General features: G+C 35.6%; 1 protein-coding gene across 5 annotated transcripts in view; it reads left to right on the forward strand.

The window, feature by feature from the left end:
* The window catches only part of Ugt50B3 (UDP-glycosyltransferase family 50 member B3), a 69288-nt gene extending 52181 nt beyond the window's left edge, over window positions 1-17107 (forward strand). For all 5 annotated transcript variants that reach the window (XM_067777947.1, XM_067777950.1, XM_067777951.1 and 2 more), the window contains 6 exons: window positions 5427-5580; window positions 7695-7878; window positions 12731-13027; window positions 13093-13757; window positions 13815-13937; window positions 16522-17107. In XM_067777947.1, coding sequence (XP_067634048.1) covers window positions 5435-5580; window positions 7695-7878; window positions 12731-13027; window positions 13093-13757; window positions 13815-13937; window positions 16522-16666 — 1560 coding nt within the window. In that variant the 5' untranslated portion in view covers window positions 5427-5434 and the 3' untranslated portion in view covers window positions 16667-17107. The remainder of the gene's footprint in view (window positions 1-5426; window positions 5581-7694; window positions 7879-12730; window positions 13028-13092; window positions 13758-13814; window positions 13938-16521) is intronic.
* The last annotated feature ends 2939 nt before the right edge of the window (window positions 17108-20046 follow it).

The raw sequence follows: 20046 nt of genomic DNA on the forward strand, positions 1-20046 counted from the left end.
GATCTGCATCAAAAAAATACTTGATTCATTTCTTATATCAGCCAAATTGTATAAACAAAAGTAACATTTTTACCAAAAAATGTGTTTGTGTGGTTGTTCGCTGTGAACTGTGCGCGCTAATGGCTTTTGAGTGAGGCATGGTGCGACACATACATACGTACATATATAGCATTTGCTGCGTTATTTAACTTCGGGCGTAGGTTTATAGGTATGTATGGATGTACACCACTACATAGTATAAAACAAAGTCACTTTTTCCGTCCCTATGTCCCTTTGAATGCTTAAACCTTTAAAAATACGCAACGGATTTTGATGCGCTTTTTTTAATAGATAAGGAGTGATTGAAGAGGAAATAACGGATGAACATATTTGGCTGAAAATTGGTGGAGGGGTAGCTTAGAACCAGGAGACAGACATAGGATAATTTGTATCCCGTTCTGGCTAGGGTCTTGAGATCAAAACGTGAACCTGGGTAATCCTGGCATATGTTTGTACAATATGGGTATCAAATGGAAGCTGTTTATGAGTACTTTGATACGGGGTATTTCTCGTACCCACGGGTAACTAGGGTCTCGAGATATAAGCGAAAACGTGGACGCGGGTACCCATAGGAAGTGTTTATAGAATATGGATAACAAATGAAAGCTTGATGAGTGCTTTAGTACAGGGTAGTTTTCATACCTATTGGTGACTGGGGTCTCGAGATTGAGGCCAAAACGTGGATCCGGGTAAAGTGTTTATACAATATGGATAACAAATGAAAGCTGTTGATGAGTGCTTTAGTACAGGGTAGGATACGCATAGATGTGTGTGTAATAGGGATATCAAATGGAAGCTGCTGCTGAGAGCTTTAAAGTAATTTTCATTGTGATATTCGATTTAGTCACATCAACCTGGCAAAACTGACAAATATACATGCGAAGCCGAAATAAAGACATGAATTAATAATACTCACATAACTATTTACATACGTCCTATTCGATTTGCCTGGCAATAAGGGATGAGGAAGAATGGGAAAAACTTGAGAGAAGAGAAAAGATGGAAAGAGAAGGAGACTGAGAAAGAGATTGAGTGAGACGAAGATAGATATAGATGAAGCGAAAAGACGGAGTGAGGAGTGAATAAAAGGATTAAGAAAAAGTGAAGGGGGAGGCAGAGTTAGACGGAAAAAGCTTATTAAAATTTATGTAGATAGACCAAATTTAAAGCAGAACAACGTCTGACGGGTCTGCTAGTATAAAATAAAAACAAAATAATTAAAGAGAAGAGTGGAGAAGAAAAAAAAGAAAGAAAAGAAAATAAAGGAAAAGAGATAAAAAGGAAAAGAAAAAAAAAATTAAACTAAAATAAAATAAAATGATATTAAAATAAAATAAAGAAAAAAATAATAAAACAAAATAAATTAAAATAAATTATATTAAATATATTAAAATAAAATATCATTATACATACAATTGAGTTCGGAAAAATAGCAATGGCTTATGCAAAATTTAGTAATTATTTCTTTCCACTGAAACCGCACCAGAACATAGGCCCAAATACTACCACTCTGTCATAAAATGAGTCTATGATGCAGTTGTCATATTCATGAAGTCCCGTTACCTTTATTGCTACGGAGTGGTTTTTTTCTGCGATTAAAGCAGTGCAATCGAATTAGTCGTTCTTTTTGAAGTGATTGGAAGGTAGCGTGAAAATTTGAATTTATTTCAAGTGGACAATCGGTAGTTATGTGTGTATATTAACCTGGGTCGATTTGTATGGACGAAAGTTAACCGATATCACGCCATCGATTTTTCGATAGGATTTGGGCTCAGGAAATAAAGTTCCACTACGCATACCTAAAAAAATTATTTTCGAGCCTGCGAAAAAAAAATGGCGAAAGGGTTAATTTTTCGACCAAAACACTCCCCAAAACCCAAAAAATGTTTTTTTTTTTCAAAAAACTGTTGTAAAAACGTTGCACATAGATTTTCAAGTTTTAGGCGGCCAAAAATATTTTATTGCCTATATCTTCTTAAAACTGTTTAATAAATGAAAAATTATAATAATTTGTGTAATTATTGGTTATATTAAAAAATAGATATTACACTGTGTAACACTAAAAAATTTCTGCACAGTGAGGCTATTTTTCTTGTTGTACAGCAAGAAGGGTATATCAAACCCTCTATTTAACCCCCAATCTGCAAGTATCTGCAGCTAAATTTAATGTAGTTGGCAAACTAATTGTGCCAAGTACCATGTTCAAAACTAATTTTCACTTGGACGGACTTGGAAATATAACAAAACTGGTTTTAAATACCATAAATAAAAAAAAAAAAAATAAAAAATTTTTTTTAACATCCTAAATAAAATAGGTTATTTATCAATTTATAACTTTTAAAAATCACAAACACCATAAATAATGTTAGTATTTACCTCAAATATCAGAATCCATCACAAATACTCAATTCAATTGTCTTAAAACTTAAAATATTTACGTTAAAACATGCGATTTCATATAGGTTAAAAAAAAACATAACACGCGTTTCAGAAATAGTTAAATTCCGATTACTTTACAGCTAAAGCCAGGTATGCGATGAATGGGAAGGGGTAGAATTATTGTTCCCCTGTCTATTCATAAGCTGTGGGAGTGTTTATAATGTTTATTTATAATTTTAATTGTGGCAACTTTCAGAAATTCAATTATGGCCGTCTAAATGTCTAAAATCTACCTATGTGCGTTGGCGATAACAGTTTAAAAAAAAAACTATTTTTTGGGTTTTGGGTAGTGTTTTGGTGGAAAAATTTACCCTTTCGCCATTTATTTTCGCAGGCTCGAAAATTGTTTTTTTGGGAATGCGTAGTGGAACTTTTTTTCCTGATCCCAAATCCTATAGAAAAATCGATGACCGATAGATCGACCCAGTCTAATGTATATAACTTCATAATTATTGTGATAATAATTTTAAATAATGGGCCGTACCAAACACTGTTCGAAAAATAAGCGAGAGCTAATCAAAAAGTCATTGGCAGAAGGCGAAATTTACAGATTTATCGAGGATTTGCTCGGATACTCCGCTAAAATAATAGCGAATGTTAAAAAGCGACACCAAACCCCGAAACGAGAGGGCGAAAGGAAGCTCTTTGGTGGTTGCGGAAAGTTGTGGCTTTAGCTAAAGACAAGCCTATTTTATACCTAAAAAAATAATAATTTAGGATGAGTTAAATCTCGATGCTAACTCGTCCACAATCAGAAAAAAGTTGATCGCAGCAAAATTTTTTGGCAGAAGCCCAAGGAGGGTGCTTCTACGTCAACCCCGGCATGTGCAGGCCAGAATTAAATTTAGCGAAGAGCAATGTATAGCAACAAAAGGACAATACTTAGAGACAATTTACAAACCGTGCAGCGGTCAATTCTTATGGCTGACGTCCTGTCAGGCATCTGCTTAACACCATTATAAAATATGAGTGTTGCAGATTTCGAAATTAATATTTAGCTCCCGGAAAGCTAGCTGATGAAGAAATTAAATTCAGAAACATGTCGGAGTAACCATCGCCGTTTGTTAATTTTAAAATTTTTCTCTAATATCAATAACGAATACAATTGTATCTATAAAATATAGAAAAAATTAACAAAGTAAAATAAATTAAAATTGTTTAAGCTATTGCATAGATTTTCTCGCGGGCTTGGCGACTAAATAAAAAAAAAACCGTAACGGATATTTGTCAAAAAAGGTTCGAAAAGGTTCGAAAAAGGTTCGGTGTTAGCAACAGGCCAAATACATAAAATTGGATGTCTATCATAAAGTTAAAGTTAAAGCTAAAGTTAAAGTTAAAGTTAAAAATAAAGTTAAAGTTAAAGTGAAAGTTAAAGTTAAAGCTAAAAATAAAGTTAAAGTTAAAGTTAAAAATAAAGTTAAAGTTAAAGTTAAAGTTAAAAATAAAGTTGAAAATAAAGTTAAAGTTAAAAATAAAGTTAAAGTTAAAAATAAAGTTAAAGTTAAAGTGAAAGTTAAAGTTAAAGTTAAAGTTAGAGTTAAAGTTAAAGTTAAAGTTAAAAATAAAGTTAAAGTTAAAAATAAAGTTAAAGTTAAAGTTAAAAATAAAGTTAAAATTAAAAATAAAGTTAAAGCTAAAGTTAAAAATAAAATTAAAGTTTAAAAAAAATAAAGTTAAAGTTAAAAATAAAGTTAAAGTTAAAGTTAAAGTTTAAATTTTTTAACCAATATTAACTTCTCATTTATTCAATAAAAGTAAAAAAATTGTTTAAGTTAAAGTTAAAGTTTAAGTTAAAGTTTAAATTTTTTAACCAATATTAACTTCTCATTTATTCAATAAAAGTAAAAAACTTGTTTTCTTATCGGTCACCACGCCTAAAAAGTGTAACATGAATTAATATCAAAGAAAAAACTTGAATTAATATCAAAGAAAACAAAATGTTGCATAAATATTATAATTGCATAAGTTGATAATATGCAATAGCTTTACCGCGGCAGTCCCCGAGTACCACACGTCTCTTTTTTGTTTAAAACTTAATTGGAGCATTCAATGTTTTGTATGTTGAAAAGCCGATTTTGAAAGGGATATGTGCTATAGTGGTTCAATCCCATTTCAAAAAAAAAAAAAACAAAAAATACATCAGTACACCAAATTTATTAACATATATGTTGAAAATTCATCGTTAACTTTGCGTTCCAACAGACAGACAAACAGGTTAAACCCACTCTGCTCATGATCATTTAGCAAATATTGGACTAAAGTTAATATAACTTTTCATGTTAATTAAAGGCACGATAAAAATAAGAAATAAAAACAGTAAATTATAAAATAGCTTAAATAAATTGCAAACTTTTATTTGTGTGCCCAACACAAAATAAAAATTCAAAGATTTTTTGGCGCAAATCCATTAATACGCACTCGCGTGCTGCAATGCGACGTGCTGCTATGTTGTTTGCGTCACAAAGACTGAGTTAAACCGATAAAACTAGTCATATATGTTTGTATGCATTCGTGTGTATGATAAACAAATATGTAGTCGTTATTGTTACCAAAATTTAGTAAAATGAATAAAAAAAATTTAATATAATTACGCCGAAAAATCAGCCAACCATATCAGCTTAAAGCCAAAATCATCATGGTATTTTATTATTTCGATATTTTTTTGTTTAAAGAGGTATTTGCCAAAAATGTTTAAATGTTTTTTTATACGAATAAAAAAAAAACACTCCACTGCACAATAATTATAATTATATTACTACCATTTTTAATAATTTGATACCTATCTTAACCAACCCAACAAAATCTATAAATGCTGGTAGTTGCATTGAATTTGGAGCAGTGCTTTATATAATTTCAAAATTATTTGAATAGAATTTATTACTTCACCTGTAGAACTTTAAAAAAATAAAAAAAATATTGCATTAAAAATTTACTTAACTTATATTTAGATTGCAACATGTCAAGTCGAGCGTGGTGCGGTGTGGCGTTGTTGGTATGCTTTATAACAAATATCATGGCTGCTGATATTCTGATGGTCACAATGGGTGGCACAAAATCACACAAAATACCCTTTTGGGAATTGGCGAAAGGACTGATACATAGGTGAGTTATTTAAAAACTGAGAAAATTCAAAATTAAACTTAAAAATTGCAAAATATTCCTCTCTTGCGTTTAACCCAATTACTCCCTTCTTCTTCTTCAATCCTTAGACGTCTGCCACGTTATCCTCCTCTTACTTTCAGTATTCCCTAATCCCTTTTGCTTTCATTCTTTACCCCTCCTTTTCCTTTTCGCTGTCCTTTTAACTGGTCCCAAAATTTTCCACTTCTTTTCCGATCCTTCTATCTTCTATTTTTTCCTCACTTTCCCTGCTCTCTTTAGCTTCGTATCGCATTTACTTCCTCTTCAATCTAGCTTTCCAGTTTCGTACCTTCGTCCTTACATTTCCCGCTAGCATTCCGCTGCATCATCCTTTTACCTTAGTCTTACTTTCTTCTCGACTCCTCCACATTAATTCAACCTTTTTTTCCCTCTTGCCCGCCATTTTTCTCTTTTCCCCTTCCGTTTTCAGCAAGCCATCCTATTTATGCCTCTTCTCCCCTCCCCCATTTTGCCCTCATAATTTTTCACTCCCTTTCTTCTCACTCTTCCTTTTCTTTACTTCTTGCTCTCCATGGTTTGCATCGATGACATTTGAAATTTAATAGGAATTTGGTGTTTAAACTAGCTTTTGACCCCTTCCCCGGTTAGCCCTTTGCTAAGAGCTCTTTTTGAAAAGCTAGGCTATTGCAAGAATATGTTGAATTTCAATACATACAGCAAATCTTGGAAGGAGGAAGCGCTTTATGCACTGGACGCGATTTTGCAGCCTCAATGCGCGACTGCGCGAGTGCTGTACACCCTTCTCATATTTGAGGAGCTACCTACTAAAACATAACTTTCCAAAGACCGTACTTCCGGTACGTAGCCGCTAATAATGGGAGAGGAGACCATCTTGTTGTTTGGTGAGAAGTACTGCCTTCACCGAACTTCATGTTATAAATGACACTCCACGTGAATAATTCAACAATTCTACCCTCATTCACTTTTGAACGAAGTTCGCGCATTTGAAGAAGATGTAACGGATGGCACCTATACCTCGGCTGTTTCTGTTTCTCAGCTGTGTCGCCTGTTTTATCCGAGATATCTAGCACATATTGTGCTTCATTGAAACAGCGTAACTAGTACACTAAAGATCTTGTTTGGCACACCTTGTCTCGGCTTTCTTGACTACATGACTTCTATAAAATCCTCCCTGTCGGTGAAATAATCCTCTCGTTCCAAGGGTCTTGAGCCAGTTCATCGCAAAACACCCAAAACGTGAGTTTGCTTTTCTTGACGGCACGTCTCTTTGCTCTCTTCATTGCTTCCAACGTTTCCAGGCCTGTCACGGGCTAGTCCTCGTATTCTTCAACAATAATATTAGGACCGTCAGAGCTTAACCTGCTAAACTATTGCATATTTGAAACAGAATTGGCTTCGCATAGGTGAGGTAGACGAATTTTTGTCTTAACCCAAACCTCTACTTAACTTGTACAGATACCAGTATGGGACGACTGAAAATGTTACTTTTAAGTTGCAAATGTGAAAAGATATTTTGAATTGTGAGCATCAAACTCCGATCCATTAGTTTTAACTTAATTTATTTTAGTTGAGAAACGATGCCCGTTGACTCTCTTAGCTCTAAAAGAAATAGCTCATAAAGGCGAAATATAGAGAAACTCGGGTTAAGCAATTTCGCATCTTGAGACTCATGTTTTGAAAGTGATAATCGGTTTCAAATTGACCAGGATTCATATCCAGGCAAATACTTTTGCTTCCTCTGCTTCAGCAACAATTCCCGCCTGGAGTGTTAAGGGTTTTCAACTGGGACACGAATACTTAAATAATAAACGATAACTCTGGGAAAACTCGGCATTGTCGACTTTTTTTTAGAAAGCTTTCCAAGGATTTTCGAAGAAACTTGTTATAGGGGGCAACTTTTGCGTCTATGTCGATTGTGTTGTCTACATTATTTTCCTAATGGCACTCGTGCACGTGTTTTTTTTTTTGGCAAGAACCCAATATCAGGATGGATATTTGAATTTCCAGTTACGTGCCGATATTTCTAACATTAAAGACAATGAAAATATTGCAATACTATATAATTCAGTTTTCTTTTTAATTGCTTCTTTCAGAGGACACAACATTACTTTTCTAAACGGCTTTCCATCAGATTTCCACATTAATGGACTACATGAGATCACACCAGCTGGTCTGGTTGAGTACATACAAAATTATACTAATTGGGATTTGCTAGGTGCACGAATGTCTGGTGAAATGCCCTTATCCTTTTGGGATGCATTTCGATATGCGTTTCAGGTGAGTTAAATTAAATATTTTGATAACTAACTTGCCAAGATTATTTAAAGACGCACATAAAGGAAGAACAAGAAATATCTGCCTTCTAAATGCGTCCCCTCAAACATTTAAACTGATGGAGCAAATAAAGTAGAGTAGTAGGTATTTCGCAACAGCTCCGCATCGGATACAATTGGGCGACAGGCAGTGAATTATTGTTGATCGATTGTTAAATCCTTTGATTTGAGTGTGAGACATGGTGAAGCCAACGCAATTCATAGCTCTGATGTACTAATATGCGGCCGCCGTGGTGTGATGGTAGCGTGCTCCGCCTACCACACCGACGATCCTGGGATCACGCTCAGGACAAAGCAACGTCAAAATTTTAGAAAAAAGTTTTTTCAATTAGATGAAAATTTTTCTAAGCGAGGTCGCCTCTCGGCAGTGTTTGACAAGCCCTCCGAATGTGTTTCTGCCATGCTTCTCAGTGAAAACACGCCTGCCTTGCAGATGCCTTCCGGAGTCGGCATTAAAGAAGTTGCTCCCGTCCCGCCAATTCGTAGGAAAAATTAAATGGATCACGACGCAAATTGGAAGAGAAGCTCGGCCTAAAATCTGTTTGGAGGTTTTTGCGCCTTACATATATATATAATGAGCGGAAAAAAGCCAAACTCGATATATCTCTTCTTTGGAAACGGGGACATGAAAGAAAAGAAATGAAAGTCGGAAAAGTAAAGATAACACTGGACCACGAATTTCAACTTTTTTTCTTTACCAGAAACGCCGTTATGAAATTCGTATGTAAAATCACCCCCTGATTTCGAAAATTGAGTTCATTTTTGATTCTATGGTACTGTTTTTGAGATATTTACAATTTACCGTTATTCGAAAAAACCAAAAAGATGGCTCCCTTTAATTACGTATATCTCACGAACGGGTAAAGTAATTGAAAATAAGTTTACAGAATCGGAAAGACGATAAAATTTGCTATAAATCCATCATACATTGTTTTTTGCTCAACCATACAGTTTTCGAGATATTAGCTCATCATTTCAGATTTTTGTTTTTTTTATGAAAAAATATGAAAAAAATTACTTTTTGCGAGGGCAGCATTCCAAAACCACAACTTTTTTTCCAAATATTTTTTATTCACGTAAAGCTCTGTTTAATTAGAAAAAAGATAAGCTATCATCGAAGAAAAGCGATGCAAAACTACGTAAGTTATAAGCGATCAAATAAAAATACCCAGGTTGCGCAATTTCAACGTATACCTCAAAACGTATGTATGGTATAAAGAAGAGTGAAATAAAAAATATTTGGAAAAAAAGTTGTGGGTTTGGAATGCTGCCCTCGCAAAAAGTATTTTTTTTCATATTTTTTCATAAAAAAAAAACAAAAATCTGAAATGATGAGCTAATATCTCGAAAACTGTATAGTTGAGTAAAAAACAATGTATGATGCATATTTATCGTGAGATATACGTAATTAAAGGAAGCCATCTTTTTGGTTTTTTCGAATAACGGTAAATTGCAAATATCTCAAAAACGGTACCATAGAATCAGAAAATGAACTCGATTTTCGAAATCAGGGGGTGGTTTTACATACGAATTTCATAACGGCGTCTCTGGTAAATTTTGGCCGTCGACCAGTGTAATTAGAGGAAGATGGAGAGTGAGTGTAAAAGTAAAACTAAGGGTAATGGTTTTAGACAAAGTAGTAAAAAGAGATTATTAAGATTAAGGGTAAGATTAACAGTAATAGTGAGTATTAGACTTGGATAAGAGGAAATGTGGGAAGAGTAAATGGAAAAGCGGAAAGCTTTATGGAATAATGAAAAGCATTTTTTTTTTGATATTGATATTAGAGAAAAATCAATAACAAAACAATTGTATAAAGCAATATGAGCAAGTCTCGCTAATTAAATACAGATGATACAATTTTTGTTTGTTTTATCGGTCTATTGATAAAGGAGTCCAGGTTCGATAAATGTTTCCAGGGTTAGCCAGATCTAAAAAATTAAGCTCTGAGAAGCAAAAGTTTTTGTTTTTTGATCGGGTAAATCTATAAGCCCTGATTTCATGAACCATCTTTGCTGTAAAGTCTGCCGCTATATATTTTTACAACAGCCAATGCTGCTCAATGAGCCTACCTCAACGCTGGGTTTACATAGATTAATGTTGCGTCTAGGGAGCGTATACCGTCAACCGCGAGTTTTCATATTAAAAGCATTCCACAACGTCATGATATTGTTCTAGATCAGCAACTCATTGTCGTTAACAGTATGTTTCCATATCCCTTAGTTGTAGTGATACTCTGGAGATACAGCCATTCAGATCGATTAAAATAAACCCTCCCACAAAAGGAAATACAGACCGCAGGCGTTGTTTTTCTGCACGTTACTTCATATTTCAGAAAGGCATTAATGTAGAATTTTTTTATAATACTGAAAAAATCAATGCTGCAGATTAGTCAAGAAGCAACACTTAAATTTATGGGGGCGAGTATTGTCAAATGGAACTACGTTTTGTAATATTGACTTCACCTGTCTGGTTCTATTGTGTCATGGTTCAACAAAGAAAAATTTAAAGTCAATTCATAATTACTTCACACGTAATATTATGTAAAGTCTTACATAAGTATGTTGCAAACATTAGGACGTGCCTGCCTTGAAACGATTAATAACGTAAAGATTAATAACGTAATTTTTTAGCAATGTACAGCTGTCAGTTACAATTGTTTTTCGCTAGACAAATAATAATATAGAATATCTGCAAAACAATACGCGTTTCGAATTCCTTTGCTTTACTAGCATTAGTACATTGTTGGCATATTAAAAACTTTTACTGTTAAAAACAATATTTTCCGATACTTGACCTTTTATTATTCAAAGTTAGTTTAGTAAAGTAAAAAATATATATTATATGTTAAGATGTGAAAACCGAAATATCTACAATCTTTTAACCAATTTTCGGGATGCCGAACTAGCGTAGTTATAATTATTATTATGGCCGACAATTTTTTCTGAGTAAACTTAAGGGAAACATATACTAGGGGAGATGATTAAGCAGCGACGAAGTTTCACCGTAGCTGACGTTTCATAGATTAGAACCAAGTATTGAGACTTGTGCTGTTCCGCACATAGCTTTCATGATCCGTGAGCCATCTAATTGCGATCTCCAATATAGCTTCCCACAACGCGCATGTAGGTAGCATGGTATTTAGAATCGTTGCTTCACGGCATTACGAGGTATACAACTCGCCTGGTTTTGCTAATACTGTAACGAATTTTGAGAAATTCCTGGTTATTTTGCACCTTCTGCTATAGTTCGAATCGCTGAACTGTCGAATAAATCACTCAAATATTCAGTATAGCAATATCTCCTTTATTTAGTACTCTACTGTACTAATAGTACTTCAAAAATACAATACTCAGGTACTTCACTAAAACTGTGTTAAAAGCAAAACTGACTTATTATTCCTGAGCTTACGCTGCTTTTATGCTCACGGTTAGCTCGTTCGCCCATTTCTCCTAAGGTCTAGACTTTTCACGAACAACCTTCTCGAACAGCCGTTTTATGTATCTGGTACTCATTTTTGTCTTCTAGTTATATGCGTGAGTAAGAACTTCTGCTCTTAGCTGCTGACTACATGTAAATGAAACATTCTCCGAGCTGTTAGCTTCGCTGTTTACATGTATGTGTGGCTTCTTGTTTTGATGTTTACATGTACATATGTGTGGCTGCTTACTTTACTGTTGTTGTGCATTTATTTAATAACAGCATAGGGATGTATCGAAATGCTAATATTCGCCACAATACGTTGCTGTGGTAATTCTAGCCCAGTGTATTTTAGTATTCTACAAATTTTAAATTAGGCTAATTGGCTAGGCCTTTTCTATCTTGTGAGTAGGAAAAACTGTGTTTATTACGCCTTTAAATACCTAATGTTAGCTTCCTTGCCCTGATGTCTTCCAGTACTATGTTTTAGCTAAGCTCCCTATTGAAATCATCTCGAAGCCTTTCTCAATTTTGCTCCATGCTGTTCGTTATAGTGAATTTTAATTGCTTTTTATCTGTTTTGAATGCCTCTGCTGGCTTGTCTTTTGCGGCAGGTTATTGAAAAAAAAAAAAACACATAAGTGCTATCAGCTTCGCCTTATCTTTCTTTCGTCCCCCAGTACACGGACTTTTTGCTACCCCGAAAGCTTTTGGAAGTCTTATCGATGACGATGGCAGTCGCAAGCGAGGCTAGATGGACTAGGTGTTAATACTTTGACATATATGGCACTGTATATCATTACACGCTGTCGTGAAACTGGAAATCGCAGCTTGCACTTATCGATCATGGCCAACCCCATTCTGCTGTGCAGAGCTTTTTCAAAGAAATAAACCAGAGCTCCCTCGACTACTAAACCAAACAAAGTCCTTTTTATAAAAGCTTCTTCAAGCTTCTCCACCGATTCCACTTGCACACTTCCCCAAATATTCTTTGGTAATCCTCCTAACCTAGATCCTATCTACGAGTTCCCTACTAAACAGGCAATAAAAGGAACATTCTTCTGAAGGGTTCGACCATTCCAAGCGGAGTCTGTAGAACTTTTGTCCGAGGAAGACTTGGGGAGAACCTTTGCCGTAATTGCATATGGAGGCACTTTCAAAAAAATAGACACACCAGATGCAGAGATAGCCTGAAAGTATACAACAATAATTTGCATTGCACCTACGTTTCGGTTGTATTTTGTCTGTGTTTTTTTGGTCTCAATTCGTGCGATACAATTTGTTTTACATTTAATATTTCTATATTAATCAATAATGCGTTTTCAATATTTAAAAATATAATAACTAAACTTCAAACCATTTTTACAACCCATCAGTCCTGCGATGCTATGCTGGAGGATGCTGAAACGAAAGAGCTTATGAATCGTAATTTCGATTTGGCCATTTTGGATGGTGCATTCCCTGAATGTGCACTCGGCATGGTATATCACTACAAAATACCTTTTATGTATATGAACACTGTGGGCTTCTACACGGGTAGTTTAGCGAGGTCTGGCAATCCTGGCTCATATGCGACCACGCCGAGCTTTTATATGGGATTCACGGATACAATGAATATTGTGGAGCGAGCAATGAATACAGGCATCAAAGTATTTGAAGATGTGATGCATAGGGTAAGCTAAAAAAAATCTCAAAGTTCGTGCTATATAAGCAAGTAAATATTCCTTTTCCTCCACAGCTCGTCATGGCATTCGTTTATCGCATATTACGCAACCAAATTGACACACATATGCCGCATCCGTATGATATTTCGAAGAATGTTAGCTTCATACTGCAAAATGGACACGCTGTTGTCTCATATCCACGTGCACTCAATCCTAATGTAGCCGAAATCGCTTGCATCCATTGCAAACCGGCCAAACCATTACCGACAGATCTCGAAGAATTTATTTCGAAAGCTGGTGAATCTGGTTTTATATATGTTTCAATGGGATCCTCAGTGAAGGCTGCTAATATGCCGGAGACTTTGCGTCGCTTATTAGTAAAAACATTTGCACGCCTTCCCTATCAGGTGCTCTGGAAGTATGAGGGTGATGCATCGGAAATGCACGATCTAACACCAAATGTACGCCTCAGCCGTTGGTTGCCACAGCAAGATATTTTGGGACATCATAAATTGCGTTCTTTTGTTACACATGGCGGCTTGTTGAGCATGTTCGAGACGGTTTATCACGGTGTGCCCGTGGTGACGATGCCAGTTTTCTGTGATCATGATGTTAATTCAGCTAAAGCTGAAGTAGATGGTTATGCGATTAAATTACATTTGGAGACATTGACTGAAGGTCAGCTTCACAAGGCGATAATGAAGGTTATACATGATCCACAGTATCGAAATGCGGCGAGGTAAATTAAATGCATGTTTTATGAGCGTTCCTAAAATTGAGTGTTTTTCATTTTCAGGTTTCGTCAAAAGCTATTGAGGGATCAGCGCTCTACACCGCTGGAGACTTCCGTTTATTGGACGGAATATGTCTTGCGACACAAGGGCGCATATCATTTACAATCGCCGGCAAGAAATTTGAGGTATATTTTCTTCACTGATAATTTAGTATTTCGGAACAAAGTTATACTTAATTCTTCAGAGCACATTATCCAGGCCGTTCCCTAACGAGAAGTCGAGAGATATGTGCTATTTACTAGTTTCGATTTCGAAAGCTTTTTGTCTTTTTGTGATTGTCAGTCCAAAAGCTCATCCAACGCACGTGGTCTCTGAGTGAGCTGTGCACTGAGCTGACGCAGCGCTATCGTTTGACACAATTGCTTCTCTTTCATTATAGTATCCTTCTCTCTGAGCTCCTCCTTTGTATAGGAAGAGCTCTGGACGTATGGAATTTTCGGCCCCTACTTCTCTGGTAAGTTGTCTGATTGTTCATTTTAAGCCTTGCATGGCCTGGAGTCTAGCCTATTAGAACTTTAATATCTTTAGTTTTCTCGCACACTCAAGGACAAGCACTTTATCTAGGTTGAGAAACTGACCTTTTGTGCTACTCAGTATATCTGGAAGTCTTCAGATTTTGTAGCATACAGATTGATTTGTCTAAGAGTTTTACTTCAATTTATTAATGGTTGCTAAGGCTACTCCTCTTGGTAAAGGAAACAATGGAGCCACTCACCAGCGAACCATTTTTTTTTAAATAAGTGCACTCTAAATATCCACGATTTCGTTGTTTGTTAGTACGAGGTTAACCACCACTAAGCTCCACTGTAAAGCCGAAAACGGTCTTCCTTGTGATCATTTTCATGTGGTGCACAGTTGCACCCTGTCAATACCTGTACCCCATATAGAGTGAATGTTCTAATTCCAGTCAGAAATATCTTCTTGGCGAGGGTGGTCTAGGTAGAGATATGCTCCAGCGAACCATTAACTCCTTAATTTTAGTGAACTCTTAACATCTTGGACCCCGTTGTTTATGAGTATGAGCTCGTCAACCACTAAGCCTCACAGTACAGGTTATAGTGGGCATCTTTTTGTGCAACTGTCCTATATATTCAGAAAGGCGCTAGGAACTACCTCACCATAGCCGAAGTCACCCTGATTCTCCGTGGTCTGCTGGTTTTATGCCGAATCAGTCGATATAGCCGCCCTGTACGCATGCCATTGATTTTATCCATTGCCTTTAGAGCGATTATACCAATTTGTCTGAAAAACTTAGCCAACGAGTAGTCATTTTTTACTACCTTAAGTATGAAAACCATTTCGGCTCGTCTTCACGCCATCGCGGTTTAGTCTTCTTCTTCTTGTAGCGATAAGAATACTACTCAAAGGGTTTGGTTGACGTTGATGGACCTTTGCCGGATATTTATCCACCCGATAATCTGAAGAACGTTATGATATAACCATAATGAGTCCTCTAGGTCCTTAAACTCTCTCCTTTTGTGAGGAGCTTGTCCTGTTGGGCTTACCGTCAGAGCATCGCCTGCTAAATAAATAGGATTCGCCACGGACAGGTGAGGTTGGAAATTGGGTTTGATAAGTTATGAAATCTGCAATCCGTTTGTGTGCGTTGCGCAATACAACTTCTTGAATCGCCTCAGAATGCAGTGCAGCGGTAGGCTGTTGCCCGTTAGGTCCACTAGATTAGGGCAAGTTTTGTCTCTCTGCTCTAGAAATGCTGGATGAAAAACATTTACTAATAGAGGCTTGAAGCAAATGATCCCACCATCCACTTAACCACACTCCAGAGAAAGAGTCAGGTGTCAGTCTCATGCTGTTGGTAGATTTGCATCTCTGCCAAGTCTTCGGACGTTTTTGGCGATGGTCATTCGAGTTCATTCGTAAGAGAGCTTTTGTTCCTTTCGTCCTTGGCTGGGGCTTCGTGCTTATTGTAAAAATCGAATTAATAGTACCTTGTATGACAAAATCAGTTGGTTGACTTTGGGCTACAAAACGCTGGATAGAACTTTACATACGTTATAAAGTAGGTTGATACCGCGGAAATTAGTGGAATGTTTTGCAAAGCAGTTGATGAATTCTCTTTACCAACTATTCGCCTCTGTGTTTGAACATGTGCAGGGGCGGTCCGTCGGTACTCAGCACCGTGAGTTTCATGTTGCGGAACGTATATTTCGTGGTCAGGGATTGAGCTATCGGATTCGTCGTGACGCACGCAATCTAGCAATGCTGCCAGCATAACTTGAGCACGCTGAGTTTGCAGGTTGGTCTAATGGGACGACAAATGAGAACGAGGTTCCGAGAACACATTAGATACTATGTCAAATATACCAGGGTCTAAGTTTGCGGTTCAGGTGCTGGTTCTTCAGCATAGATCTGTAAAACAGTGAGTATCCCTCACTTGCCTTCAAAAGGCCAAAGTTTGCATGTACTTGAAATCATGGAAATCTACAAACCCAAAACACCTTTGGCGGTAGAAATGACACGTACAAACAAATACCTTATCTGACAAAATATTAGAACTCTTACAATTGCATTTAGAAGCTCTAAGCGATACGTAAAATCTTATGTCGTCTCACTGTATCATATTCCTTCGAAAATGGTCTTGGGCGAGAGTTCATTTATGTAGATTTTATAAATGTCAGTAATTACATTTAAGTGTGATACTAAATATAGTTTTAAATAAATTGAAATACCAAATTTTTCTCTTTTCAGTTGGATCCAATACTACCTTCTCGATGTAGTCGCCTTTTACGTAAGCATTATTTACGTGATCTATTATCTGCTGAAACGTTTGCTTGGCCGTTCGGAAGACATACACAAAAGTATACGTGATGTTCATCAAAAGAAACTTAAATGACCAAACAAAACGCGTATACATACAAACATTTCTGTAAAGTGTATTTTCTGCTAGTGATATTTATTTGTTGAAGAGTGTATGAATACAGTAATGGCCAAATTAATAGGTCTAAGTTGTGGTACAGTTAAAAGGAGTTTGAATACATTTCTTATTTAACAATGTGTTAGTTGTTTTCACATCAGCTATTTAAAAAATTTAATATACAAAATTTTTAAAAAACAAAGTATTTCGATTTAACAAACTTTTAGTAATTGAATAATCAGTAGCACAATTTTTGATAATACTTTTATTTTAAAAATTATTGTAGCTATACATATATGCCGTTATTATACCCTACTGCTTATAACATTTTCGTTTCTCAATTTTCACCGTTCATTATTGTGGATACTTCCACAATTTATGTTAATTTCATTACATGCCGCATGTACATATATTTGTGTGTAAAAAAATATTTTCGTCTTTTTCAGTTGTCTAGAAAAAGAATTTGTAAATATTGTAATTATAAAATATATAATCTAATTTAATTTATAATATTTTATGATGTGTACAAAATAAATTGATTTTTATTATAAAAAAGAGTAAAATAAAAAAACATTTAAGATAAAGAAATCTGAACAGTTTTTTATTTACGTGATAAGATTTGTATTATCGATTTTCGAAGATCTGTTCGATACCGCTCATAATATTGTGCACAATATTAGAAAGTTTTACCCATTCACAATTCCCTTAACATATAAATGCTACAAAAAAAAAAAAAAAAAAACAGCAATGTAAGTAGTTGAAATAGCAAACAGTTATACATGACATTATTTTAACTGCACACACACACACACACATGTACATACATATATAGCCACAGCGTATATGAGATGCAAAAATGAGAAGTAAATAAGCAACAATTCGAGAAGGCTGTTCGCGAAAGGTGTAGACCTGCTCTACGCCTATACATTTCTAGGACTTTTCTTTTTGTTTTGCCCTGAAGCATAGACAAAGAAACGAATCTATACATCAAATATAAAAAAAAAATATTTTTTTTCTTATGAGAGTGTAAAGAAAATTTGTTTAAAGCATTTTGATTCATAAAGAAAATAAAAAATTAATCTAACGAACGAAGCCACGTAACTGAAATATTTTAAATATTTAAAACTTTGCCTTGTAGATTTTCAAATACAAAAAAAAAAAACAAGTAAGGAAAGCTAAGTTCGGGTGTAACCGAAGATTTAATACTCATCTGAGAGCTTTGGAGACAAAATAAGGGAAAATCAACTTTTAGCAAAATGAACCTAGGGTAACCCTGGAATGTGTTTGTATGACATGTGTATCAAATGAAAGGTGTTAATGATTATTTAAAACGTAGTGGGCCTTTGTTCTATAGGTGGACGCCTTTTCGAGATATCGCAATAAGGGTGGACCAGGGGTAACTCTAGAATGTGTTTGTACGATATGGGTATCAAATTTAAAGTATTAATGAGGGTTTTAAAAGGGAGTGGTGGTAGTTGTATATGTGAAGGCGTTTTCGAGATATCGACCAAAATGTGGACCAGGGTGACCCAGAAAATCTTCTGTCGACAAAAAACGTGTCAGCTGACACAAAATATCTTATGAATGTGCAATGTAAACGAAAACTCACCGACGTGCAACGCCCGTACGTACGTAGCCCGGAACGTAGAAATCAAAACAATTTTGGATTTTTTCCGTAAGAACGTGTTAGCTGATCGCTCTCTCACTAGACAGAGTTGACTAGTAAACTTTTGTGCGCTAATTTTTGACCGTTTGCAGTTTTATCGTATGTAACGACTCGATCACCCGATCGTAACCGTCCGATAAAAATAAACACATGCATTTAGATGAGCGTGTGTACATTTCAACAGATCACCGAATTGTTGTCAGTCGTTGTCGTTTTTCACTGCCAATAAATTCGCGCGTGTTCAATTTTATCGTCTGATAAATTGCGTGCATTTACTGTGAAAAATTTATTATTTGTGCGATGGACTGAAAAATGTATTAATTGTGTGCAATACAGGCGCCCTTTATGAAATAAGCACATAAAAGCATAAACGCAAGCGTGTTTTTGGGAAAAAGTAAAATGCAAGAAAAAAAGCTGCCGGACGATAATCGGTTGCAATTTTAACACCAGCCCGGCCGATTTCATAAACTGATTGCAATTTTTGGGTTTCTCGGCGGCTGCGTAAGCGCACCCTTAAGGGCCCATTACTGATACTTACCATAGACTTGACTTGGCGTAAACTTTGCAACTTAGCCACGATTATACTCCACTTAGCGCATACAATCTGCCATCATAATGAATAAATATCAATTTGTATGACAAAATGTCAAAATGAAATGGAAACAAACAAATGGCATCTCAAAATGTAGCGTCACTTAGAACTTACATAGAAAATCAAAATTCAACAGAATTCTAAGTCAAGTTAAGTGTTGCTAAGTTTTGAGTAATCAGTAACATGCAATGTTCATTTAACAGAACTGTAAGTGACAGTTCTCAAGTCAAGTCAAGTCTATGCTAAATATCAGTAATGAACCCTTTACTCTTTGCCTTAACGGATTCCTTGTATAATGTACCCCCTTATAGCAATCGGCTAAAACTAATTAATCTTTCTACCCTTGCAAGTCTTAGAGAGAGGAATGCAGTAATTTTGATGATCAAAGTAGTGAATGGCTTGGTTTGTAGTTCTTTTTAACTTTAACGTTAACTTTAATGTTCCTTCTCGGCCAACTAGACATTTTAAGCTCCTTTTCCTGAAACAATGTAGAACCGATTTGGATTAAATGAGCCCTGCCGCAGTCTGTGTCAGGTTTATAACTCTCACTCAAGCACAATTGATAGTTCGGAATCACTTTTTAGCAGTAAAAAATCTATTCTTTTATCTCTTAATAATTTGCAAATTACTTATCCTATATACAAACCTGATAATTATTCCTTTCTAACTATTTATATGTCAGTAGTACTTAATTCACCTTTCCAGTGTTTTACTTAGCAGTTTTAGATCTCGACGTTTAACAAACCCCTGTCTTTCAACGACTCGGTAAACAAAAATTACATAACCGTTTACCAGCATCGAGATATTCACAAAAATCGCATTTGTGGTCCGATTTTGCTCATATTTGGAACTCTTAATACATACAAGAATAGAAAGCGACCTATGAAAAAAAATTGCCGCTAGGTGGCGCAAGGATCGAGATATTCACAAAAATCGTATTTGTGAAGCGATTTGGCTCATATTTGGAACACATAAGAATAGAAAGCGGCCTATGAAAAAAAAATCGCCCCTAGGTGGCGCAAGGATCGAGATATTCACAAACATCGTATTTGTGATCCGAGTGGGCTCATATTTAGAACACATAATACATACAAGAATAGA

This window comes from Eurosta solidaginis, chromosome 3 (assembly GCF_040869045.1).
Source record: "Eurosta solidaginis isolate ZX-2024a chromosome 3, ASM4086904v1, whole genome shotgun sequence".
Classification (NCBI taxonomy): domain Eukaryota; kingdom Metazoa; phylum Arthropoda; class Insecta; order Diptera; family Tephritidae; genus Eurosta; species Eurosta solidaginis.